This window comes from Dermacentor silvarum, chromosome 6 (genome assembly GCF_013339745.2).
Source record: "Dermacentor silvarum isolate Dsil-2018 chromosome 6, BIME_Dsil_1.4, whole genome shotgun sequence".
Lineage (NCBI taxonomy): Eukaryota > Metazoa > Arthropoda > Arachnida > Ixodida > Ixodidae > Dermacentor > Dermacentor silvarum.
The window spans coordinates 125,558,862-125,586,323 of record NC_051159.1 but is presented as its reverse complement, the minus strand read 5'-3'; the positions used below and the strand labels follow the sequence as shown (position 1 = coordinate 125,586,323).

General features: G+C 43.0%; 1 protein-coding gene across 3 annotated transcripts; it reads left to right on the top strand.

The window, feature by feature from the left end:
* Window positions 1-61: 61 nt before the first annotated feature.
* On the top strand, window positions 62-24,840 carry LOC119455936 (mitochondrial coenzyme A transporter SLC25A42-like). Of its 3 annotated transcripts, none has more exons than XM_049669447.1 (7): window positions 62-80; window positions 2,169-2,318; window positions 6,245-6,353; window positions 7,645-7,834; window positions 9,488-9,604; window positions 15,552-15,703; window positions 20,895-24,840. In XM_049669447.1, exons 2-7 carry the CDS (start codon window positions 2,205-2,207, stop codon window positions 21,230-21,232), a joined length of 1,020 nt encoding a protein of 339 aa, XP_049525404.1. In that variant the 5' UTR covers window positions 62-80; window positions 2,169-2,204; the 3' UTR covers window positions 21,233-24,840. The 3 variants fall into 3 exon arrangements, with proteins under 3 accessions (XP_049525404.1, XP_037573411.1, XP_049525405.1); XM_037717483.2 differs by lacking the exon at window positions 62-80 and adding an exon at window positions 283-505; XM_049669448.1 differs by lacking the exon at window positions 62-80 and adding an exon at window positions 5,509-5,569 and having other exon boundaries at window positions 2,190-2,318.
* Window positions 24,841-27,462: the final 2,622 nt, after the last annotated feature.

The window sequence follows — 27,462 nt, the reverse complement described above, 5'->3', positions numbered from 1 at the left end:
GCCGCATTGATTAGGCGATGGCGGTGCCTCACTGCCGTCAACACGGGGACCTTCTCAAGCTTGTGGGCACAGGACTTAAGGTACGGCGACCATAAGCAAGAAGAAGCCGTTATTAGGGTTATCAGCTAGCTGACGTTTGTATCATGCTCGAAGTGTTTGAAGAACTCTGTTTCCTACGCCGCTTCAGTGGGCGAAATATATATGTTTGAAACAACCGCCATATGACGACATGGGTGTGGTTTCGTGACGTCAGCTTTACGCTTTTCCGGCAATCCCAAAAGGACAGCCACAGCTCTCAGATATGCCAGTTCCGGTCGGCATCGTAGCATCGTTTCTGTTTAACGCAAGTTGCCGTACCTCGGTACGCGAGCGCACACGGTCAAAGTAGCACGTGTAGTGTGTGCTGTTTTCCACGAGTGAGAAGACCTTTGCCTGGCTGTGTGCTGAGAGATCAAAACTTCGGTTTCGCGACCTTGCTCACCTAGAACACTTTACCTGTACCGATGTGAGTAGTACCGCTGCCTTACCTGCTCGTCGCGGGGTCGTCGTGCGGTGCTAATCTGAAGATAAATTTGTCCGAAGCAGTCAGGCAGTCACTTATAAAGCATTGACCCCTCGGTGTGCCTGGTCTGTGCACTTCACCTTTGGATGCGCTTGATAAATTCTTGGCGTTAGCAGTTGCATGATGATGTGAAGCATACAATTGGGTCGTGCGGAGATTTCTTATCCTTGTGTATCGCGTAATAGCAGTGTACAGTACTTCCTTACTTACTTAGCACATCTTCGGTAATTAAGTGCACAGCCTTTCTTTTATTATTTTTGTCCGTTCTTGAATTGATCTAAACTTGTCCCTGTTTTTACTAGCACTCGCGGATTTATAACGATAGATTGAGTCTACATGTTCTTCAGACCGACAATGTGAGTGAGTTTCTGAAACTTGAGTCTTCAAATATACATGCTGTTCATTGGAAAAGTGTACATGCAGTTTATAGGCAGCATTAAAATTAATAATACCAAAAGGAAAACACAGTTCGTTATGCTTGCCTCTTTCATAACTTTAGCCCCATTAGAAGTATATAACTAGGCGCGTGCTACCATTGAGCACGAAAAAAAAAAAAAAAACCGTAATTATTAGTCACAGAAAAGGTTTCTATGCTGCCGAGGTGTGTTCTAGTTTATGCAGCCTGCACTCTGATCTTCTGATAATGCACTCCATTTGATGCTGTTGGAGATTATGCCTCAGACATGACACTAAAATCTAAATTTGTGATACCTAGACTAAGGAATTCAGCACCTACATCATATCTTGCCCAAATTACGCCACACGATGTAAGCAGGTGATGAAGCATTCACCCAATTCTCAGGCGCATGGTGCTCTTCTCTGTTTTCATAATTAGTATGCATGCTAACATTTTGTGAATTTACATGCATGTTCAATGTGTGTTTTGGTATAACCTTTACAATGCTTGTGCTTGTGAATTATCTCTTCTTGCTGCTTAGCATGTAAAGAAGACATTGTCAAGTGAAGATATGCTTGTCGTGAAGCTTAGCTTTGACATAACATGGAGATTTGCAAGGCCCTGTACTGACTGCACTAGAGCACACAATGAATTATCTAAATTAGGCAGTGCTTGGACTTTGCTGAAGACACTATGCTATTTGCTGTCCATCTTAATTTGGCTCTGCTCCGAGTGCTAAAACGGGTAGCATTGTGAAACACATTGTTTACTGAGTGTTAGGTGCATGGTACAGAAGCCAAGGTGCTCTGAATCAACCCAGAGCCTTCTGTTGCGGTGTGCTTCATAGCCAAGCTCTTATTTTAGCACACACATGCAGTCAGATTATTATTATTAGTTCCTTGAAAATATATGCATGTAACTTTGATAAGATGTTAAGCATTTGAAATATTCCATGCCTATAGTAGTGTTACTAATAGAAGAGGTATGCATGTATGATACAAAATCTTTACATATAGTGGCAGACGTGCTGGATGGTGTGCTAACAGTTCATGCAGGTGGCTTCCTCACCATAAACTTCATCGCTTCTTGCATGGGTGTCCTCCTCAAATTGATCTGTAAATTGGCATATTTGGGTCATATGACCGAGATAAGCAATATTTTGACTGTACAATGCAGAAGGGAAGTAACACAGCTCATCGATTATTGCAGGCATAAGAACTGAAGGGACCTGAATGAAATTTTGGCATGAAATTAGAATTTTTGCCAACACCAGACCCCACTGCATGTGAGGAAAATTCGAACAATACTGAGCCAACACCTGATGCATTCAGCCATTGGGATGATGAACCGCAGTATGAGGTAAGCAGTAGTGTAGTATTTCACGCTATTAAGTATTTGGTTTCTTTCATGAGCCTTAGACCACAGGAGCTGAATGTCTTTTCCTCGCTCTGTGCTCTCTACAAGAACAAAGTTACGTGGTCTTTATGGCGACAGAGTTGGTGTATTGCAAAAGGCAGAAATGGCCATGGCCATGGTTTTGCTCGTGGAACCAAGGTCAGCTCCAATTCTTCACTCTGATTGACCTGTAAGCATCAACAACCAGGGGCTTCCGAAGTGTATTCTGAGTGTGAGCGCAGGAGCTGGGGTGCATTTCACCTACACAAACTTGTTTTTGTTATTGTGAAACCAAGGCTTAATTTACTGTATTAGAGGGCCCTCAGATATGGGGAACATGTGGGGCGCTTTCCCCCCCTGGTTCGGGAACCCCTAATGCCAACGTTGACTGTGTCAACGAGGTGCCAATTGGTCTGGTTGGTAGGGTCTTTCACACTTCAGTATGGAGCACTCGAGCGCTGGATTGCTGAGCAAAAGGAGTAATGACACAGCAGCTCATTGTACTGGGCTGAACACTGTATCGCCCGGGCATCCTTGTGGCTTCTGCTGATCACGAGCATTGCCTCTCAAACAGGCCAGCAATGCGCAGATATCGAGTTCTTTGCATCGCAGCACACCGATTGAGAATTCTGGATAGTAGTGTGAGCACCTGTACACACTATGGCTAACATTTCAGAAGCACAACCAAGGAACCGGGAAGATGCACTGGTGGAGGTTCTGATTTTTCCTTTCTTTCCTGCTTCACATGTTGTACTATAGAATTGTTAAAATTTTACTGTGGTTTGATTAAACTGAAACACATGTAAATGTGAGTTTTTCTTTTTAATCATTCTTATTTTTCAACTATTTGCATGTTTCAAACATCACTTCTAGAACAAAGTGGTACAGAAGTTAATACATTAGCTTTAAAGCTTAAATGATGTGGAACAAGCTTGACAGCTTTCTTTTTCTCTTTTTGTGGGGCATGCTTTTCTCATTTTGAGGACGACTTAGCATCTTCTTATTGTTATTTCCAAGTGGCATTATTGTGGGCTAAAAATTGAGCAAAATGAAGAGAAAACAATGCAGTTATTGTCGATCTACACTATACAGGTCTGTAATTCTTCTAGGCCTATGTAGCACTTTTGGTGGGCAGGATGCTGTGCATAGCAGAAGTGTGGGGTGATGTAATGTTCTTGGCTCCACTGTGCATTAAAGAAGCTCCGGAATTCTTAGAAGGTGCTTCCTGAACTTTGTGAATTCTCTATTTTCACTGTTCCTGCGCTTTAAGTTGTGAATTAGCTAGCCCTTGCCGTGCAATAGGCTAGCCTCCTGGTTAGCTCATATGGGCGAGCAACCTCCAGAAAAGCATTGGCCCCATGTCAGAACATCCTACTAGGAAGAATTTTTCTTCAACTGCGAAACTTTCTTTCTGAGAAACCCGTACGCGTTTCCTTTGTAGCATTATGCTACATGTTGAGCGGATGACAATTTTTCTCTTTCATGAACTTCCTCCACGTTACAGATTTCCACAGAACTTATTTGCCATGTAATGACCACTGCCCACTACCTTCTTTTTTTTTTTTTCCTTCCTGTTTTATTCTTTATATTCTTGACAGAGCAGTACTTCACCTTTGTGCTCTGGCTTCTGGGTACCAGGCCCACTGCCCATTTTTTTTTTTTTTTTTGTGAATAGTTGTTCATCGACAGCCCCATAAAATTTTGAGGGCTACAAAAAAGCTCATCAACTTACATGCCATGATACGCTGATGCCACAATCAAGCTCTAATGGTTCCTTTCTCTCTCTCTCTTTGTTAGACTTCATAAGTATGGTAGTCTCCTTCTTTGTGGTCAGTTACATTATCTGTGCATAAGCTTACCCACCATGATTAGTTAAGAACACCATGAAAAAGTGTACGACAAGCATAGCAGGTTTAAGGTTATCACGCAAGGAAAGTGCACAACTTGACTTTCTGTGGCCCATGGCTGTTGAGACAAATAAATAGCACTGAGGATGACATGCACAACATATCACTTAGTGTAATTGGCTGCAGTGCTGTGGCGAGTTCGAGTGTGAAAGACTTAAAAAATGTTCCATTGCGTCTGCACTGATTATAGTGAACAGTGTTACAAGCAGACTTTGAATTAGGAATGTACATTTACAAACTTGGCATGTGTTCGTTTTGTGATCTATATTATTATTGTTTAAATTAATGAACAGGAAGTGCACAATGCTTGCATGCCTGAAATAGGAGAGTACAGAAAGAATACAGAAAAAGGAATAAGCCGGTTGGAACTCAGCATTATTTTTTTCTTGTTCATTGTGTAACTTTGCTTGTCTTGTTGTTAATTGTAATCATGTCCTACCTGCCAACTCAAACTTGCGCATATCTATCAGGTGATGGAAAAGAAAATTCAAGCAACATTAGCAAGAAAGCAGCTTGCTTTCTTGTTTTAAAGCTCTATTGGTCTCTTTTTTTGTTGTTGTTGTTTCTAACTGAACTTATGTAGCAGTAGGTGATGCAGCAGCGAGACAGTGGTGTCTGAGAGCAAAGCTAGTCATTTGATGTTCTGCTACTGATCACAAAGTCATGAAAAAATAAAGAACTTGTGTCCTGGCCATGGCAGCCACATTTCAATGGGTGCAAAGCAACGAAATGCTGTGATTTTATATTTCAGTGTACTTTAAATAACCTTTTGTGGTGAAAATAAAGGTTGAAACCAAGACTAAACCATCCTTCCATAGTTCGGGTGTAGGTTTAGGACATTAAACTCAACCAGTCATTCAGTCATTAAGATTGTACGAGCTCATCATGGTGCTTTGAGCAAGCTGGGCAGCAATCAGTAGAGCAAAATTGGGAAGAAAACTATGTCTTATATGTAAATGTGTGCATATGTGCGGGTTTTTATATTATAGGCTACATAGCAGAACAGAACTTCAGGTATCTGTTGCATACTTTCACATTCAGCGTAACACAAATTTCATGCTTTCATCTTAACAGAACTAATCCGTCTTGTTAGCCTGTTCTCCTTAAAAAAATTTGGTTACTGGTTGTAGTTACCAATGCAGAAATGTCATTATGCCAAACTAACGCAACTCTGACAACTTTTATGAAATTACTGGCCCCATATTTTACTATTTACTCATTTCTGTTTCTCTCATCCTTCTGGCTAGGTTCGGAGACAACACTTGCCTAGGCTGATCTTTTCGTTCAATGGCTGAGGGAGAAGTTGCGGTAAAGGCAGATAATTTTGCAAACACTGCTTGTTTTCTTCCACCTCTGGGCACATTTCTGACATCTCAGTAATTCCCTTTTCACTGACTTTGCAAACACACTGCACTGATTGTGACTGGCATGCTCTTAAGGATTCGGTGAAGGTTACCTTTTAAATGTGTACAGCATGTTAATAATTGCTTATCAATATTAAATAGACACTTTATTTGCCATAGTACATAACTAACCTGATGAGTTGTTCCTCCCAGAGAGGGAGAGAAATAAAGTGTTCTTTTTATAGTAGACTGACTTCAGCCTTACTGTTTTATCGTCCACCAGCCTTATTAGCAGTGTGCATGGTAAAAAAACACCTCCACTGAACTACCCAACTGCTCACATAAAGTTTCATTGGTTGCCTTTACTTGTGTACAGTTCGCGTAAATTGTCCTTCAAAATGTGACTAATTTGTGTGTGATGCTTGCTGCTTGTTAAGCTTTCGAAGATTGTACAGTGTGACTTTGAGTGCTCTGTGCTGAATGTTGCAAACCATTCGGATCTTTATATATATATATATATAACTTTTTTTTCTTTTTCCTGTTCTCTTTTCGTATAACTGTTCAGCATGTATGTTGTGGGACTGGTCCTTTTATGATTGTTGCAAATAGTCATGACCTGTTTTTTCCTTCTTGTTTGCAGATAACGAATCGAGATAAAGTTATCACTTCATTCATTGCTGGGGCACTAGCTGGCTCTCTCGCGAAGACGACTATAGCACCCCTTGACCGCACAAAGATTAACTTCCAAAGTAAGACGTGCACTTTTTATGGCAACCTAATACTACTCACTGCTGTTGCCATGGTTTGTGTGGCATACTTTGTCATGGAAGAGCCTCTAATAAGTTATTTTATCTTATAGTTTCTTGCCATTGACTGAAGTTTACAGTCAGGAGTTCTTCCTCTCTTTTTTTTTTTTGTGTGCATGTGTAAATGCATGCAGCCTCATGCAACAGTTTAAACCATTGTCACTTGATCCATAATCATTTTTACTTGAGTTCTTAAATTATATAACCATACAAAGGTTGTTCCTTGTGAGGAGATGTTTTCGTTAACTCTTTTTGCATCTCCTATATTTCAGGTAGCTTGATTGTTCCTGTTTTGCTGCTGAAAAAAAAAGGGGGGGAGGGGAAAGGGGTCTTGTTTTATTTCTCCTTGGTTCTGAAGTTTTTACACAGTGTTTATGAGGTTGCCTTAAATGCTCATGCTTTGCCAAAATAGTACTTTTTAGCATATTTCTCACCATTCATGTTTGTCATATGTTTTAAGGTGTGCTTTTTGTAGTCTGGACGAAGAGCTTTGACCGTGAACTATATGCCCTGTGCTCAGCATGAAATGCTTTTTTTTTTTTTTTTTCATTCTGCGCACTTTCAGGAGGGAGGGTTGCTGTTTTTTATGTGCTCTTTGTACCACTTTGTCCTATCATTTCTTATTTTCTTTATCAGCTTCCTGGCTTCAAGGCTATCCTTCATGGTACCTTGTGACCCTTTCTCAGGCTGATGCTGTTTCCTCTGTTCCTCCCCTGTTTCACATGCCTAGTTTATATTACCCCGTAGCTGATAATTTATGTGGCGAGGCCACCTAAACGGTGTTGCCTTGTTTTGCATATTTTATTACACGTATTCCAGGAAATCTCTACATCTTGTATAAGACAATGAAAGTCCCAAAGCCTCTCTATACGCACAAAAAATTAAATAAACACTGAATAGAAATGATAATACATTGGACACTTCACACGAGGATTTCAACATCTATCTCTGATTTTTCAAACATGCTTTCACAGAAAGTGCATTTAAATAAGGATAAGATTTTTCACTTATTCAGCTGGTGCATGGTCACTGGTGGCAGAAGTTGTAAAAGTTTCTGCACTTCATTATAGAAAAATAAAATGAAGGAAGAAAGGAAGAGCTTAACAATCTAAAGTAAAAGAAACTTTTTGGAGCAATGCCCTAAATTTGGCGGTACTTTGTCTAAACTAATATCTTTATTTGCATTTTTTTATTTTCCATCCCCCTAACATTGCATTTCCTTGCCTTATTGCAGTACACAATGAGCAGTTCTCGTTTTCCAAGGCAATTAAGTTCCTGGTCAACTCATACAAAGAGCATGGCCTATTCAGTTGGTGGCGAGGCAACACAGCCACCATGGCAAGAGTTGTCCCCTTTGCCGCCTGCCAGTACGCTGCTCATGAGCACTGGAAGATCATCCTCAAGGTGGACACAAACGAAAGGAGGTGAGCTGTCAAATGAGCCTGTAAAGAAAGACGCCTTTGAATAGACACTTTTGCTATGCTGCACTACAATTCAAACATCGCAGGCAATGCTGTGGAAGCTATGCAAAGGAGTGCCGTCATAGAAGTCTCACTTTGCGTGTTTCGCATAGCAGTTGTTCATAGCAGTTGTTTTTAATCTGCAATGCTTTCTGCGGATGAAATAGTCTGTATACATATTACGACTTCACAGAAAGGAAATTAAAGTTGAGTTTGCTCACAGCTTAATGGCTTTGCTCTGCTAATGTAAATACTGGGCTAATTGGAAAATAAAAGCTCATTGTTTCAAGCTCAAATACTATTTTTGCCTGAGCCGTGATATCAGGATCGCCCATAAAATTTGCCCTGGACATTCATGTTTTATCCTGAAACCAGTGACACAAAGACAGACCTGTACGGAAAAAAACAGCTGTTTTAAACATGCAATACCACTTTAGTGTCGGGGAAATAAGGAAACCTTATTGGCTGTATGTAATTTGTGTCAGATTGTGAGTGGACTCCTGCTGTCTTGACTCTCTTTCAGAGGAGAAGGATAGGTACACTGTGTTTTTCGTGGTGGAGCTTGTTTGTAAGTTGTCACCGACTATAGTTTGTAAAGAAATAAATGTGAGGTTGCCTTCATTCGCACACCTCCCAGTGGGCCTCATCGATTTGCCGTCTCGGACTGTCGCGCACTGCCCAAGACGCTGCATGTGCAACGATCATTGGCTGAAAGCTTGGCCTCAGGCAGTTTGGGGACTCTCAAGGACTGATAGGGACTGATAGGGATTGAGGAGGCCCACTGAGCGATGCCCAAACATGGCAGCTGGGATATTAGTACCTTGTCACTTTCAATGTCTGTAGCATGCCAGAGGATTGCCTTCGAGATAGTTTTCAAAAAGCACAGGAGGTGGGATGTGGACACCCAAAGAGGTGTGGGTAATGGCAAATTTGCATTTTTATTTTCTTTACAAATCAAGCAGTTAACAGTGCCAGGTGTTATGTTGAATGAACTGGACCATAAAATGTCATCATGCTGTGAAATTTGCGAGAGATCCGGAGCCCTCCACTACAGCGTGCCTCATAATCAGAACTGGTTTTGGCATGTAAAACCACAGAAAGGAAGAAAGAAGAAAAAAACAGATTGTGCATATTTGTGCTTCTAGTAGGTGACATAATATTTAACAGAGTCTGAACTTTAGCTTGTTCTTGAGCGACATATGCTTTGGTCACAAGCGCAAGTCGCGTGCAGTGGCCACTGGTCGCAAAAATGTGTCACTCCACCTGTTTGGTGGTAAACAGGTTTGGATTTCCGACACCTTGCGCACAATAAGTACATCATATTTTGCAATGTAAATGTACGAGGCTTAATTTTACATTGAATTACATGGTGTGCACCTAGTATCTTTCTTTAATATGTGACGCACTACTTCTTGGTCGCGGATGTGAAGTCTAGCCTTGGTAGCGTTGTCTGCTATGTATGAAACGAAGTATAGAATAATGACTATTGCTGTAAAAGTACATGTTCAAAGAGTCAACACTCCCTGGAGTGTGCGCATGCTACGGTGATAAGTGATGCATACTACGTTGTTCCATTTATTGATTATGTGCTAATAACAAACTTGGGCTTGTTGCCAGGAAGAAGCACTACTTCAAGACCTTCCTTGCTGGCTCTTTGGCTGGTTGCACAGCATCAGCATTGACGTACCCCTTGGACGTTGCACGTGCAAGGATGGCCGTCTCCATGCCAGATAGGTGATCATAGCCTTCGAAGAATGCAATTTCGCAGCGAAGCTGTTAAGAGGAGTTCTGCAACGGTTCTCATGTGCCAAAGGCTGGCGTGCAATGACATGGTTGATGTCAAGTGTAGATGCAATACAATGTATGTCGGAGCCCCGACTCTGCTTTGAAACGTAATGGTCAGTGATTAAGAAATAAAAATTACCTTGCACTTATCTATTCGAGTAGTACAACAACTTATGTGCACATTTTTTTGAGCGAGTCATCATCATCAGCCTATTTTTATGTCCACTGCAGGACGAAGGACTCTCCCTGCGATCTATCAGTTACCCCTGCCTTGTGCTAGCAGATTCCAATTGCCACTTGCAAATCTCCTAATTTCATCACCTCACCTAGTTTTCTGCCGTCCTTGACTGTGCTTCCCTTCTCTTGACACCCATTCCACCGGTTATCTACCCTATGCATTACATGGCCTGCCCAGCTCCATTTCTTTCTCTTAATGTCAGCTGGAATATATCGGCTATGCCTGTTTGCTCTCTGATCCACACCGCTTTCTTCCTGACTCTTAACGTTACGCCTAACATTTTTCTTTCCATTGCTCTTTGTGCGGTCCTTAACTTGTTCTTGAGCTTCTTTATTAACTTCCAAGTTTCTGCCCCATATGTTAGCACCGGTAGAATGCAATGATTGTACACTCTTCTTTCCAACGACAATGGTAAGCTCCGAGTCAGGATTTGGCAATGCCTGCCGTATGCACTCCAACTCATGTTTATTCTTCTGTAAATTTCCCTCTCATGATCAGGGTCCCCTGTCAGTAATTGACCTAGATAAACGTACTCCTTTACAGACTCTAAAGGCTGACTGGCTATCCTGAATTCTTGTCCTCTGGCCAGGCTGTTGAACATTATCTTTGTCTTCTGCATATTAATCTTCAACCCCACTCTTACGCTTTCTCGTTTAAGGTCCTCAATCATATGTTACAATTCGTACCCAGTGTTGCTGAACAGGAAATGTCATCTGCAAACCGAAGGTTGCTGAGATATTCGCCGTTGATCTTCACTCCTAAGCCTTCCCAGTCTAAGAGCTTGAATACTTCTTCTAAGCATGCAGTGAATAGCACTGGAGAGGTTGTGTCTCCTTGCCTGACCCCTTTCCTGATAGGTAACTTTCTACTTTTCGTGTGAAGGACCAAGGTAGCTGTGGAATCTTTGTAGATATTTGCTGATATATTCACGTATGCCTCCTGTACTCCTTGATTACGCAATGCCTCTGTGACTGCTGATATCTCTACTGAATCAAATTGCCCTTTCATAATCTATGAAAGCCATACAGAGAGGTTGATTATACTCCACAGATTTCTAGATTGCCTGATTGATGACATGGATGTGATCCATTGTAGAATATCTCTTCCTGAAGCCAGCTTGTTCTCTTGGTTGACTGAAGTCAAGTGTTGCCCTGATTCTATTGGAAATTATCTTGGTGAATATTTTGTACAATATTGAAAACAAGCTAATGGGCCTATAATTCTTCAATTCTTTAATGTCTCCCTTGTTGTGGATTATTTTAATGTTGGCATTCTTCCAGTTCTCAGGTGAAGTCATGAGGCATTGCGTATAATGTGCGGAGCTTTTCAAGCATGATGTCTCCTCCATCTTTGATTTTCTCCATCTTTGAGTGAGTACTGACCCATAAGTTTTGTTTGTCATATCGCGTCATACCGACTCCACCTTGGAGCTTAGCTGGGAGTCTGCACAGTTGCAGCGGTGAAAGCTGACACCGTCATACTGCAATGCAGCCTGTATTGGGGCCATCACTGAGAACGACCAGCCTCGATTGTGCTTTAATGGAGCACCTGCGTTTGAGCGAGGCTGTGAGCCCGCAAACAGCCCCCTAGTACTTCTGAAGGGTAGTTTGAACTCGCTTATACAGCTTTGCTGTGTGGAATATTGTGGGAATTATGGAAACCGATAATTCCGCACGTCCAGAGGCGTGCCAGGAGACGCGAGTAGAGCAGATGCTCCTTGCACGGTTCTCCCGCTCGGAAAGGCCAGGCGGCTTCCCGGCGGCGCGATCTCACCCCCTCCCATCGCTGTACACGTATCTCCGAAGATTTTCGACATGAAATACGATGCATTGTCGGTGATCAGTCGCTCGGGGAACCCATAGCGGCAGAAGGTCTCCAATAGTTTTTTCGGGACCTCCTTCGTTGTCGCTGCTCGTAGTGGGTACAGTTCAGTGATTCCACTGAAGTGGCAAGTGATCACTAGCACAAATTTGTGCCCTCTCTTACTGCGCGGCAGCGGTCCGATCAAGTCGCACGCCACGAGTTCCCATGGCTTCGTGCTCACGATCGGTTATAACAAGCCGGGCGGCTTCCCGCCTCTCGGCTTCCTTGCTTGGCAGACGTGGCAGGTTTGCACGTATTTACATATATCACGCTTCATGCCTGGCCAGGTTGCGAACCGACACAGTTTCTTTCATGTCTTTGATGCGCTGCCGTGGCCATCTGTGTCGTGGTAATGCTGCAATGCCGCTCGTCTGAGCTGGCGTGGGATGACGGCTTTGAATCTCTCGTTTGAGTCTTCTTTGCCTGGCACGTATTTCAGCAGAGCCCCGTCCGCATCAAGCAGATAGTTCTCCAGCTCACCGTCCGAGTCTGTGCCCCCCGTCGTACCGGCGGTTTCTGGGTGCTCTCCGACTCGTCTCTCTGGGTCCGTCTCTTCTCTGAGGCTGGCGACCAGGTTTTGACAGTGAGCGTTTTCCTTTTGAGCCCTGATGAGCTGATCTCTGCTGAACAGTTGTCGTCTCCAGATTCTCTCAAGCCGCCTTTGTCCTAAGGCTTAGGCTTGACGGCCAACTCCCTTGTGCTTGCCCTGTACTACCGGGGTTCGGCGGTATCAGGACAGGCAGAAACACGACAACACACGATAGTGTAACAAGTGCAAACAGAGTTTATTGCTCCATGGGGAATTCGCGTGGAAGCAGGCTATAGAGTCGACCTCGACGTTTGTCGGGGGCGATAGTGGTCGAACGAGGTAGGACACGACAAAGGAAGGGAACAAGATGGTTACCTGAGCTCCGTCCTTCGTCGTGGCTCGCAGTCGTCTCTCTTCCCCGGCGTGCACTGGTCGCGCCGATCGCGACCGCCCCGCCTCATTCTGGGCTCGGTCCAATGGGCACAGGACTCCGCGGCCACGTGACGGTCTACGTATGTGACCGGTTCGAAGGGAGGGGGTGAGATCGCATCGCCGGGAAGCCGCCTGGCCTTCCCGAGCGGGAGAACCGTTCAAGGAGCGTCTGCTCTACTCGCGTCTCCTGGCGCGCCTCTGGACGTGTGGAATTATGGTTTCCATAATTCCCACAATATCAATTGTCAGATTGGCATACATCTGTGAAAGATATATGTATATTTTTTGATGCCTTGCTACCATGCCAAAAGCAGTGCTTCACTTTTGACATTTTACTTGTGTTGGCCACCAATCATGAATAGCATGGTTACATTGCAACAAATGTGCTGGAGGCATATGTGGTATGCTTGAAAACAAGCTTTACCCTCATGCACTTTTATCTAGATAAATGCAAATGAAAAAAAAAATTGCTTTGCACATTATCTAATTATAGCTATTTTGATGGGGCTTACTGCATTTAATTGGGAGCAGATGTTTAGAGCGCAGCTCTTAGGCGCCCATTCTTGTGGCGAGTGTTAGTGTTGTCCTACGGAACTGAGTGAACGAACACAGCGATGAATGAAAGCGAACGCAAAGTGCAGCGGGAGATAAAAGACAACGATAGTGAAGAGAGCATGAGGCGGAGAGCAGAGGAGGAGCGTATGGTGAAAGCGTAAGAAGAAAAGCGTAGTGCTGTGCAAGACGGGCTTGCGACGATGGCTACAAGATGATGCCAGAGTAGCGTGCATGATCTGTATGGAAACAAAGCGCTGCATGAGAGGAGGTCTGTCTGCGGCGGCTACTGTGAATCGCGCCCGCGATTCTCGCACGCGGCGCCTCTCACGATCTCCCAATTACCGAAGCAGTCACGGCACACTTCGCTCCATTTGCAACAAGCTGCACGAGACAGGTTGTCCGCGCCAGCCAATATATCACGAAATGAAAACACATATACAGCTGCGCTCCAATTTCGCATTAAGGAGTATCGTAATTGTCAGTGAATTTTTTTATTTTGACCCTCACTCTTGCAAAAGTTACAAATAGTTGTGGCTTCCCGGTTCACTCATTCTGGCTGATGATGATAGCACATGCCCCCAAGAGTGTTGTCTGTTGCTCACTTTTCAGCCTGTCTTGGATTTTGCTGTGGGTGATGGGCTGTAATTCCATTTATACAGCTGGTTTTAAGTCAAAGGCCGGGTAGTACGGGATTAAGCATGGGAACCGTGCTGCTGGAAGGCATTTCAGTGTTGATGAAGTCCATGTGTGCTGCTGGCATGACAAGCTGCTTACTACGAATCGGATGCACCATGCTTCTCTGGGGCCGAAGAGCAGAAAGCTGTCACTGTTTGTAAATGGTGGACATGTATATCTACTGCAGAGCTGAGTTATCTAATGCATTTAAAAAAAATAATTACTCTACCCACCGTGGTTGCTCAGTGGCTATGGTGTTGGGCTGCTGAGCACGAGGTCGCGGGATCGAATCCCGGCCACGGCGGCCGCATTTCGATGGGGGCGAAATGCAAAAACACCCGTGTACTTAGATTTAGGTGCATGTTAAAGAACCCCAGGTGGTCCAAATTTCCGGAGTTCCCCACTATGGCGTGCCTCATAATCAGATCGTGGTTTTGGCACGAAAAACCCCATAATTTAATCAATTTAATTTAATAATTACGCTCATTCAATTTTTGCTCTTTCAAAATAGTTCCCATAAAATTTACCCTGCGTATTAAATGCATTATTAAAATTACTACCTCCTTATGTTGCTTTGGTCTTTCAGAAAAAAAGTGCATTCGTTATGCAAGTATTATGCCATTTACATTATGCGATTTACAGAACTGTGATATCTGTTTTTGTATGTAGTTACAGATTTGTAAGCTTAGTACTTCAGTGTTCTTTAATGAACTGATTTTGGGCAGTTTATGTAAAAGAATTGAGCCCCTAAATGAAAGTTATGTTTCCACTAGTTGATAGAATATGTTGCTTAGATATAGCAGATTTAAGCAGATTATAAATAAAGTAGGTTTAAAGCAGCTGTCTAGTGGTTTTTCTAGTGAACATTTCTAAGAACATTTCTGAATTTCATACATAAATTTGAGTTGGAAGATTGGAGTTGACCAAAGCTTGGTGTGTGTTCTGGTGTGTTGCATGCTATCAATACGATTACGCTTCAGGCACAGGTGCCCTTTTCAAAAGCCAGAGCGACATACAAACTATGGACTGCTTGCCCATGTGCTTCATTGCTCCCTGTTTTTCTTTCTGTGTCGGACTTAACATTCTTTAGCTTGCAAAGTCTGTATGAGGATATTATGGCATTGCATTGCCGAAAACTTCGTAGCCACGCCTCTTCTAGAATGCAGTCAAGCAAGTTCAGTATCGTGGATGTGCAGTAGCTTTCACAGTGCGTGGTAGCTTTGTATCAAGTGGCTCCCATTAGTTGAGACTTCTCTTTATTTGAACTCATTCACTGTCCCCTTAAACTCTGAATTGGATTTTGCTGTAGTACTAATGACGCAACCATATACCACTAATGATACCACTACAAAGATGAATCCCACTGAATAAAGAAAAAAAAAAATGTTGCATGTGTTTAGCTTTTCGTAACATGGTGTTGTATTTACTCCTAGTTTTGACCTTGCTGCAGTAAGAGAGGCAGAGGTGCCACTGTATAATGCATTCCTTCTGTGTGAGTTGTTGATGTCAGAAGTTGTTTCAGTGTGAAAAGGCATGCACTGTTTCACTGACTGCTGGCATCTCCTACTTCATAGTCTTTTTTCTTTTTTCCTCTGCACCCACAGGTATCGAAACATAATTGAAGTGTTTCGGGAAATCTGGAAAAAGGAAGGCCCAAGACACTTGTATAGAGGGTTTTCACCGACGATGCTTGGCGTCATCCCGTATGCTGGTGCTAGTTTTTTTACATATGAGACTCTGAAGAGGCTAAGAGCAGGTAACGATGCGTCTTTTTCCAGTCAATGGTTCTTAGTGCATGTTAGTGTATGTTACACTTATCCATGCTTTAACACTCAAAGTATTCAAGGTATGTGTTAAAAATATTATATAGAACATAAGGGGCACCATATCAAGTTTCTATTAATAGATTGTCTTGACAGAAGTGTTGTGAAGTAGTCACAACAAAGCAGTTGGCACTCTTGAGAGCATCAGCATTAACTGATAAGTTCCTAAATGATGATTAAAGATTGTTTTCTTCCGTCTAGAAATGGTTTTAGGCGCAAAAAATTACACGGACGACAGAATAAAAGACAAGGACTGGCACACCAGTCCATATCTTTTATTCTGTCGTCCGTGTCTAATTTTTTGCGCCTAAAACCATTTCTAGTCATGTACCAACTAGCCCGACAGCAGACGTTATTATGTTTTCTTCTGTATCTATCGTATATATTGATTGTCTATTTTAATGGAAACAGACTTATTAAAGATCTATTGTGGTAGATATCGTAATTCAGTCACATCGGCAGGATTACTTAAAGAGACAGACAGACACTACTTGCTATACAAATTGTAGTATTATGTTATTTAATTAACATAATTTCACTAATTATCTTTATAATTGATCGCTTCAGAGTGCACAACCAAGATAATGTAGCGACTTTGCTCCAATTCTTTTCTTTGCATTTCGGCACTTGTCAAAGAAGCACTTTGTCTGCGTTATCACCAAAATTATCAGAAAGAAATATTATCAAGTTGAAGGAATCATTACATTATGCTGTCCTACTTCCCAGTTGCAGAATTGAAGCTGAGCTGTATTGAAGTAATATTCACTTAATTAACAGAAATCCCTTGCTTAGCAACAGTTCCAAGTAATATGTACTCAATATCCATGGCTAATTGCATTGATGTTACAGTTAACATTTTTAGTACTCTGCTTACCACAGTGCTGATCAGTGTTAATTGTAACATCAATGCATTTAGCCTTAGATTTGGAGGACTTATTTCTCAGAACTGCTGGCATGGAATTTTTGCTTAATGAATATTACTTCAGTACTGCTTGGCTTCATTTCCACAACTGGAAAATGTGCTGAAAAGTTAATAATTACAAGATTGATTAGTGAAGTTTCGTTACTTATCTAACATTGTTCTGCAATTTATCTTGCAGGTAGTGGCTGCCTTTTCAAGTAATCCAGATGATGCGATTGAATTGTAATATCTACCATAGGAGATCTTTGCTAAGTCTGTTTCCATTAAAACAGATAACTCCGTATGTGTCAAATTTAGGGTGCCAAGACTTCCATTAACTTGACACTGGTTAATTTTATTCTTTGCTTAATGCTATCTTATCGAATGGTCCTAACCTACAGACTAGTATGGGCAGAAATTTTGAGGATAACGAAGAAACTTGAAAAGGAGCTGAGGACTGTGCAAAGAACAACGGAACACCAAATGATTGATGTAACATTGAGAGACAGGAAAGTGGCAGTATCAAATAGGGATTGGGTGCAGGTGGCTGGTATTCTAGCTAAGATTAAGAGGAAGAGGAGGAGTTCGGCAGGTCGTGTAATGTGTTGAGCAGTTAATTGGTTGGTCAGTTAGGCTACAGTTGAATCTTGATATAACGAACAGGGATGTAACAAATTGAGTGCAAGGTTTTGTTGGTCATGCTTTATTTCAGTGAGTATACTACTGCTCTAACGAAATGGAAAAATACTAGATCCGAGATAACATCAGTTGCAGCAAAGCAAATGTTTGTTCATTGCAGCTCAAAGCGCTGAACTTTCTGGTAGCAAAATTGTTAAGCACACAGAAAGAATCACTTGACATGGCACATTCTAGACGAGCGTGTGTGCTTCGGCCAATGACCTGGCTTGGTTTGCCCACAGCTGGTGAGCCAACATGCCAATCTCGTGTGATTAAACTGACTGTGTGATTGCATATCACCAATGGTGCAAAAGCACTCTTCTAATTTAGCCTTGTTCACACGCCAGAAAGCCGGGCACATGATCGGCGGCACAGAAAGCCGGTGACGGGCCATCAAAATTGGCAGGAGATCCTTTGCTGCCCGTCTGAGGCTTCATCACCGGATTCGTCACCAATATCAGCACGTACACTTGGAACGAATGTTGGGTCCCGTGAAAAAAATTTTGTGTCGGATGTAACTTCGTCATAATGAGTTCCGACTGCAACAGAATGGACGCCAAGGGGAGGCAAATGGACACGAGGGCGGCTGATGATTAGGTGGTGTGGTGAGATTAGAAAATTTGCAGGCATAGGATGAAGTTGGCTGATGCAAGAGAGGGTAACTGGAGATTGCTGTGAGAGGCCTCTATCCTGCAGTGGACTAATAGACCGCTGCTGCTGATGATGACGAGACAGAAAAAGGAACGAAACTGTGTGTATCGGTGGCTCCTCAGATAAGCCTACTTTCCTGCTAATTTTCTTGTGGTCTCGCCTTGGTGAGAAATGTATTATTAAGCTGTGCTCTCGTGCAATGTTTTGCTTCGACCAAAGACTGGCACTTAAAATTGGTAGACATTTACAAAACCATGGTTACTTTGTGGGCGAAATTAATGATGACTAAATGCGCCAATGAAGCATCACAGTGTTGAGTCATTGAAAAACTGGCCAAGCTTGTTTGGTCTCAATGTGCCTCTTGAAGTCAAACAAACACTTTCCAAGATGGACACCATAGTGCCTTCATCACTTTTTGTACAAATAACTGTCACAATTGTGCTTTATGCTTGTGGGGTCTGAATGTACCTTCTGTAACAACGAAGCCAGTATGCAGTAGTGGTGCAAACAGTAAAGGGGCATTTATTGCTTCCTCTATACACGAATGCCAGCTAGCCAGAATAGAAACAAGGAATAGTGCTGCGATGGAACATTCTGAGGAATCAAGGAAGTTTGACTTGCCATGGCAAGGTTACCTAGCGAATGTTTGTCCATCCATATGGGACGCCAATCAAGATTTAAGTCGTTTGCGGGTGCAGTTAAACATTCAAGCATTCCCACATGCCGCACAAAAACACATAGGCAAAATTTCCAAATGTCCGTCAGACATCATGACTGTACTATTAAAAGTACCATTACTAGTAACTTCTGTGCCATTAAAGTAACCAGCTTAATGCTCCATGTTTGTTTCAAAATTATTAAATGTAATGGCAACTAAGATTTACTACTTGAAGTTCATTCTTAAAGTGCGAGTTGTAAGCAACTGGAAACTTGAAAACAAGCTGTAGCACTTACTTTCTGATGACAACCTGAGGTACTTACCAAAAGGACATGTATTTTTTGTCGGGAAGAACATCTAAAGTGGCAAGGTGCTTTCGTTGTCTACTAGGGCTTACTTGCTAATTCGTAATGTTTCCGAATTTGGGGCTCGTTCTGCAGATTTACAAATGTTGTGTCAAGTTTTACAAAAAAATAGATTCTGTTCATGAAAAATATCTTAAAAGGTGCTGAAGGATGGGGCAAGCAAGATTTGTGATGGTACGTGCAGTGCCCTTTTGTAGCAATGCAAGACATTAAACAGAGGGCCACTTGCTTCACATAAATTTATTCAGACATCTTCCTGAAGCAGGCTAAATCGGCATGAGCATTGTCGCTGAAAATGTCATTGTGATCTAAAAACACTATGATGTCATGGAAGAGCGAAATATGGCATTTCGAGGCATTCAATTTCGAGTTAGGAGTAGCTCTCATTTTGCATGTATTTTGAAATTTCCCTGACCGATAACTTGGCTTTGTGGCCGTTATCATAACTCCTTTTGCTCTTTTTTTCTTTGACATGCTGAGAATAGATCCAGAGCAAATATGGTGGCTTGAAGAAAGCGTTGCAGGGCCCCTTTAATGTGCTTCATTTAAACTTAAATAATCGTAAGTAAAGTGTGTATGTAACCTACGAAAGGTGTGTGCTCAGGGCAAACATGAACAAAAATTTGCTGCTTTCTTCCCCTCGCCCTCGCACCCCTCCCTTTGTCATGTCCGTGAGTATTTTTTATGAATTCTTAATGTTCACAGGTTAGCAGATATGCTGGGTGTGTAATCAGCATTTCTAGATTTCGGCTTTTCTTACTGGCATCCGGGACATTTTTTTTCAGCTACAAGGTGCAAGTTCTAATGCTACATGATTATGGCCGATGCGCCGAACGATGGGGGCGAAATGGTGAAAGCGTAGAATTTTCTTACAAAAGTTACTAGAGGGAACTCTGGCACTGTGACTGTTCAGCTACCCATGATGAGTGGTACATGGATCTGTCTTAATCGTCATGCTTGTGCCCTCGAATGTTCTCGTGGCATCATTTATAATGCTTTATCTTTCTAAATTTCAAAGCTACCACGGTTTTCTAAACACAGCGAAGCAATAAGTCTTGGTGCACATGCATCACGATTGTGAATTGTTAGATTTATAACGCATTGTTTTTTTGGAAAGGGTTAACTTGCACTCACAAGGCTATTTGAAGCCACAAGGATGAAGTTTAGACAAATCCATGCGCTCCCCTTATTCCCATGTTGGCTGATGCGTCATACTTGCAACTCCCATAGACACTAGCGCCAGAGCTCCCTCTATAGTCGACTCCTGTTAATTTGACCTCCGTTAATTTGATTTTTGCTTAATTAAAGTGCCCTGGAAAGTCCCGGAGACAAACCGTACGTTGATGTTGCAGGAAAACTTGTTTAATCGAATGCGAAAATATGTTGCTTCGGTTAATTCAACCCCCGCCAGTGCCTGCTAGTGCGCACAGCAGTTATAAATGCTTAGAAACACAAGGCATTCAGCAGACGGCACTATTAATTCCCCTGGGCGATGACAGTAATAACAGCAACCTGTCCTGCAGTAATGATACTGAGCCTATGACCGACGGCGATGTGTACAGTTATTATAGAACTGTATTGACACAGTCTGTCGATGACAACAGACTACTTCAGACAATAAAAAAACACTTGAATCAGTTAATTTTGGTGCCGTTTCGACCTTTTGGATAATTCGACCAAGACTTGCGGTCCTGCAGTGGTCTAATTAACGGGAGTCTACTGTAGTAATGTTTGTAGGAAACACCGTGGGACATCCCTTCTCCGCTTCATCTACGCATTTCAGCGCATCAGCATGTGTAGCAACTAGAGAAGCTTTCAGTTCTACTACTCTAACACGACTTACCAATCTATTCCTCTCTTCCTTTCAACAGAGCAGACAGGATCGACAGAACTACACCCAATTGAGCGCTTGGTGTTTGGTGCGGTAGGTGGCCTGTTCGGCCAGTCAAGCTCTTATCCGCTGGACATTGTGAGGAGGCGGATGCAGACAGCTCCACTCACTGGACAGAACTACACCAGTGTATTGGGAACCCTCATCACGGTCTACAAGAGCGAAGGCCTCATTGGTGGCCTCTACAAAGGACTAAGCATGAACTGGATTAAGGGACCCATCGCTGTCGGCATCAGCTTCATGACATTCGACATCAGCTCGCAGGCAATGCAAAAAGCACTGGCGTCGCGATTTTGGACACGATGGCGCAGTGCCTGAGCCTGCTTAGTTCTTTTCCAGGGATTTAGATTTTTCTTTGCTGGACTCTGTAACGACCGTGGCAGTAGTACGAACTGGCTCTAGCTGTTAAAACATTGTTTGGTTGCAAGTTGTAGCGCGGTGCCTCGTGTTATGAGAACTGACCTCACGGCTTGCAGATCACACTGATGTTCATTCCATGCTACAGATGTAGTGGGAAAAAAAAGTTTTTTTTTTGCAGTGTTGCGGTTAAGGAATGCTTGTACTTAGCTTTAACCACATCAATGTTTTTTTACTGGGGACTGCTGGATGATAGGTGAATATATATCCCTGTTGCTTAACGTGACGAGTTGGGCGTGTTGGTACATTATTACGAGAACTGCAGCACAATAAAACACAAGGAAGACACAAAGAAACGAAAAGGACTTGCGCTGAACTTACAACAGTGGTTGTAAGTTCAGCACTCCTCCTAGTTGTTTCTTTGTGTTGTCCTTGTGTTTTATTGTGCTGCAGTTTTTGTAATCTGTTGCATTGCTTTCCAAAATCTCTGCTTCTTGCAAAGGTAGTAATGAAGCTGAAAGCGTGATAGCTGTGAAGCAGCGGGCTGCAACGTTCCTCTAGTCCTTCAGCTTTTGTGAAGCTTCATAGCCTCGACATCAACAATGACAATACAGTGAAAAGTTGGATTGTTCACCATAGCTTATCAAGTCAGCCACTTCTTATTTTGGTACATTTTAGTTTAGTATGCTTTTACAAGAGATAATGCAACTTGACCTACAGTGAGTCATTAGCATAGGAACTTATGGGAAGGCTGCTAACTTGCTAGTTAGTGTAATCTGCAATTTCTCTTAAAATTAAAAGTTGAAATTCGATCAGGTGCAGATGTTAAAGGTTGTGCAGCTCCAAAGTCGTGGTGATGCATAATTCTTTAAAGCAGGCAGCTGCAAATGCTCCAGCAAGCAGCTGCGTAGAAATAGTAGCTCCTTTGATTATACTCCAAGCAGAAGATGTGAATGGTTGAGAGGTTAAATTTGCTGATAAGCATGATTGTCATAATAAAAGCATCATGCCTTGGCACTCGCATTCTCACTATTTAGCTTTCCAAATATACATCTATTGTGCGGGATGCTAGTCGAGTGCATTCGACCCTGCTTTGCCATCTGTTTAGGTAAAATCTTTGAAGTTAATGGGTTATTACTGTTAGGCTGTTTGATCTGACTACTTTTCATGCAGCCGCAAAGTTGCTCTCCCACACTGCTACTAAAGAAGTGGTTCTTGCCCTGGCGTTAGATATCAAAAGTCATTGATTGCTATCAGCATCATATATCTCAGCCCCCCTGTGCTGACGAGAAGCCACTGCCGCTACATGAAGCGACTAATTCAACATGGGAACAACTCAATGACAGCTGCTTTGAAAACAGAAGCCAGCTGATTCTTTTAATTTCCCATAACAGTAGACCATAAGTTCAGTAACAGTAGCATTCAGCAACCTCTGAAGATTCCAGCATTATTTTAAAACAACTAGGAACTTTGTTTTCTTTATTCTGAAAGCTACGTTAATTACTGCATGTAAGATACCTTATTTGCATGAATGTAACAGCATCTTCAACGTCATGCATTCGTAAATATTGCACGAGGAGGGACCTTTGACGACTAGGGGAAAAGATTGTGATCATGACACGAACTAACGATGCTTAATGCAACTGTATTTATGGACTTACAGCAGGCCCTTTCAGCATGGCGAAATGGGTGATCCATTACTATGGTGCACTGCCCCTAGACTCCAGATTCATGCGTTCTTAACTGGCTGTGTTAGTGCTTTGGGGCCACAGGGGCACGCATCGCTGTAGTGAATTGGCTCATTGGACCTATAGTTCCTTGATCAGCCTAGCTACGTTTGTTGGACATCTCTGTGCCATCACATTCGTATTGGCCTGCGAATAGCTCTCAGCCTAATGCTGAGAGCTATTCGCAGATCCACACTTCTTGCCATCAAGAGGTTGGTTTTCCCGCAATACTTAGTCACATGGTGGCTGATCTGACAGCACTATTGAAAGGAAGAATTAAATTAGGGGGATGGGGGGTGGAAATCTCGCTTTATATTTGCATAAGTTTTCCGTATACAATGCAAAATGCCTTGTCAGACTAATATCCCCCCCTCCCGAAACAAAGGTTCTTATATTAGTATGAGTGTGGTATGCCTGCCCTAGCATAAATGCAATGATGCAATGCAGTGGTCTTTGCGGCTGCATGAAGTTAACAAATATTGAAGGCTATAGTGATTCTAGGCAGTCAAATGTGTACCACATCAGTCATAGAAGAATAGGTTGTTGGAGCTACTAAATGAGCATCACCTGCATTGAAGTTCTGTGTAAATATGTGCTAACCACATGCAGAAGGCAACTTCTTGTGCATGTCCAGTTCTAAGCCATGTTGAAGCGAAGGATGCATGCACTTGAGGTGTGCCATACAGCGTGCATTGCTTTAAAAAAAAAGTTTATCTGCATGCTCGAGTTGTGTTCTAGGGCACAAATCCAGCTGAGCTGGGAATCCTTGCGTTTGTATTCCCGAGTTTTTATGCAGCAAAGGACATTTTTAAACTTTTAGGTACAGGTGTCATTATACTTGGTCATTGTGCACCTTTGCCCTGCGAGCTAACTCCTAAATGAGATTAAATTTTCCTTCAATACTGGCAGACAGAAAGCAGCTTTGAAATTTCATGTGGGTACACAATGTTGGGCTTTAGGAGACATTCTGGTCTCTGTGTGCTCTTCTCTCATTTGTGTTTTGTTCATGATAAGCATACGGATATACATTAGTTTCAAACTTCTTGTGCTAAGTCAGATATCGCAGGGGCTTTTTAGAAATTCTATCTTGTAGTTGCTTTGCTAGTTTTGGTGAAGTTTGTGTGCTTAACATAACTGCTGCTTCCAGGAGTAAATCGTGTCATGTTAAGGGAATAGCCATAATGTCGATCAATCATTTTCAAAATCCAGAAGTGAACATGATGAAATGAAGCACAGCTCCCATCCGCATTATTTTCACATTGCATACTTCTAGCGTGCATAGACATGATACCCGTCGTTCCAGTGAGGCATTATGGTAGGCATTATGTCTTGCAAAAGTTAAAAGTATGCCTGAAAGTGATTGATTGATAGAGAGCGTGGACCGAAGCCTTGATGGCTGCAGTATGTGTGTATGATTGCTGTAAGCACAAAGAGTGCAGTAGCATTATAAGTAGGCCCCTGTTACATTTGACAAAAGTTTAAGATTGAGGTTACAGCTTTGGAAGTATTGCTTGGTCCAAGAGAATGCAATGGAAGATACAGTGCCTTGATTCATATGAGTCAAACAATTTGTGGTGCTGGCGAATCCGTCCTGCAATGGGCCAGTTCGATAATCTGTCTGTTTGTGTAAAGAGTTATAGGGAGCTAAATGTGTATGGAGGGGGGGGGGGGGGGGAGGGGCTTGGCTTGACTTGGCTTTTGTCTGGATTGTATAGTGTTTGAGGTTCGTAGAGCTGGTAAAATGCAAGCTTTATTACAATACTGCTGCACTGCATGGAATGTCTGTAAAGTCAGTCATTTGTGCATATTATTTGGGTTGTTGAAATAAATTGAAGAAAATTATTGCCTCTGCTCCTTTGTCTTCACCTGCATTTCTTGTTGGGAGCCATCCTGCATTGTAGAGCTGCTTAACAGACTTTTTAACGAACAAGTGTAGTGCACACAATGCATATTTATGATTAACTAGGCTAAATGTTACTTCATTGCCAATCGCAGACAGCTCTCCAAGTTCCAATACGTGCTTGTAGCAAGCAGGGAGCCATGCCCCAGACGTTGGAGACGTGTTTAATTAGTAAATGTTCTGACAAGCAACATTTGATTTTATGACGGAAAGATTGAGGAAGTAGTAAAAAAAACATCAAATTGATAGGGAGGAGACTTTGCACTGGCACAGAAACAAAATGTATGCAGCCAGAGGTAAGCAGGGCAATGTTGTCAGCTATTTTGATAATGTAATAACGGCAGCAGAAGAGTTTTATGCAAAATTGTGTGGTACGCAGGACAGCCACGAAGCCACAACTGGATGCAGTTGCAGAGAAGAAATGCAAGTACAAAGTGTAAATAGGGGTGAAGTTGGAAGGTTTCACAAGATACCGTCTAGAGAAAAGTATCAGGAGCTCTATACAGTTCTATGAAAAGGCATTTGATTCAGTAGAGATACCAGCACTCGTGAATGCTTTACATATTCATGTACTGCAAATAGCAGATAACCAGCGGTCTATTAGAATAATGCAGTCGAAAACAGCAGAAAGTTGGGTAATGTCATGAGATATGGAAATTCGCAGTCTGAGGACGAAGTACGCTGATGCAAGACAGGTGATTGGAAATTTTTGGGAGAGAGATTTGTTCTGCAATGAACACAAAATGAGCTGACATTGATACAATGGGCCGAACTATTATATAGTCACTGCATAACCTTGCGCTCTAATCACCCCTTTTCTCATCTTCGAGAGCTGCTGGCAAGTGGAGCTGTTTCTCCAGTCTGGCTCATCTCCACACCACAACCTTCTCATATAGTCCCTTGGATGATCTGCAGGAATTGCAATGCAAGCCTTTAAAACATTGTAGCTGCCTAAGCTTGGAAGCACCGAGCAGAAATTTTCATTAGTACCTTTAAATTGCTATTAATGCTTATTCTCACGTGTAGAGTCACTTCTGCATGGGCAACAGGAGTCTCTCTGGAAAGGGCTTCCCAAATTCTTAATCTCTGCACAACCTACACCACAATGATACAGCCCTTTCTTACTTAGCCTGAAATCCTCAGAATACCGTGTTGTGCTCACCTTTACAGTTGCACCTCGGCAATGAGCAAGTAAAAGGGGCCCTGAAACACTTATTGGACAGCGTAAAAAAAAGTTGCCGATCTGTTAAAGAGGCTCCTGTGAGCCAACTATTATTGCATGGCATACTGCAGGGAGTTTACAATCTCGTGTCAAAAGCAGTGAACAGTTGCTTGCTCTTGCATCCGCAATGTCGTCAACGAAAACAATTGGCCCACCAACGCTATTGGCTGATTTCAGATCGCGAGAATATTCTCAGTAATACATAATTGCCAATTTTGAGTTAAATAAGTGTACTCCGAGATGGCAGTGGTGTGCTGCGTAGCGTAGGCTATCGCGGCCGCCACGGGTTGCCGTGATGACCCGTTTCGCTGCCACGACGTTCAACTTTTGGGTGGGGCTTTGCCCTCGTGGCTTGTCCACTGCATAGCTTCAAGCACCCCAGCAGAGACATAAAGAGAGAGAAAGCCAGGTATCCATTTACAGTGGAATCTCGATGATATGAATCTCACGGGGTCACGAAAAATATTCGTATTAGCCGAAATTCGTATCATCGAAACACAATTAAAACTAGCTAAATTAAAGAGTCAGATCATGAACTCACTCAGGCACACGTACGTAAAAAGCATTTACAGTATAGACCACTTATAACGTAACCGTTTATAGTGCAGAACTGGCTACAACGCGGCCTTTTCCGATTACCGTTTACCCTCCAATAGAACTTCATGTATACGCATACCGCTTAGAGTGCAGCCGCGTGAGACGAAATACCGGTTATAATCCGGCTTCCGCGGGAAAATCTCGCCGACAAGGGCGGTAGCGAGCACGCTTCTCAACGAGGTGCGCCCAACGATGGGAGAGGAGATCAACGAGGGCGACGTGGAGCATGAGTCCAAGGGCGATAAAATCGTTGCCGCGTGCCGTATGTGCGAGTGAAAGCGCGCGGGGGACGCGCGCCTTCACGGAGAGCGAACGCACAGCCGAGAGCAAACGCGACTTCCGCCGCGCGAAAGGCCGTGGGGGTATGATGGGAGGGAAGAGGGGGGGGGGGCGACGCTGTGCTGCGGTACCAAATGCGTATCTTGCACGGTGTAACTGGTATCTTGTAACCGGGCGCAAGGGTAACTGGCGACGCATCTCCCATGAAGAAAGGAGCAAAGCGGGAAGGCAGCGCGGGAGGGAGAGAGGCGGGGGGGGGGGGGGGGGCGGCTTCTAATCTGCCAACAAATGCCTTCTTGTACTTTGTGCCTGTGCCGGCTGTCGTTGTTATCGCGCACCCCGTATCTTGAAAGCGATCTCCACACGGCTCTGACCTTTGTATGCGTTGTGCTTACGCCGCTCAGTTTCCGTTGAAGCGATAAACCGCACGAACCTTCGCTCGCTGCGGCGGCCGCGCTTCCCCACG

Excerpts from the sequence above, each read along its gene's own strand:
- LOC119455936 (XM_049669447.1), top strand. The coding sequence starts at position 2,205 with ATGAAATTAGAATTTTTGCCAACACCAGACCCCACTGCATGTGAGGAA. Across the intron at positions 7,835-9,487 it reads GTGGACACAAACGAAAGGAG|GAAGAAGCACTACTTCAAGA; the intron begins GTGAGCTGTCAA and ends GCTTGTTGCCAG. Across the intron at positions 9,605-15,551 it reads GCCGTCTCCATGCCAGATAG|GTATCGAAACATAATTGAAG; the intron begins GTGATCATAGCC and ends CTGCACCCACAG.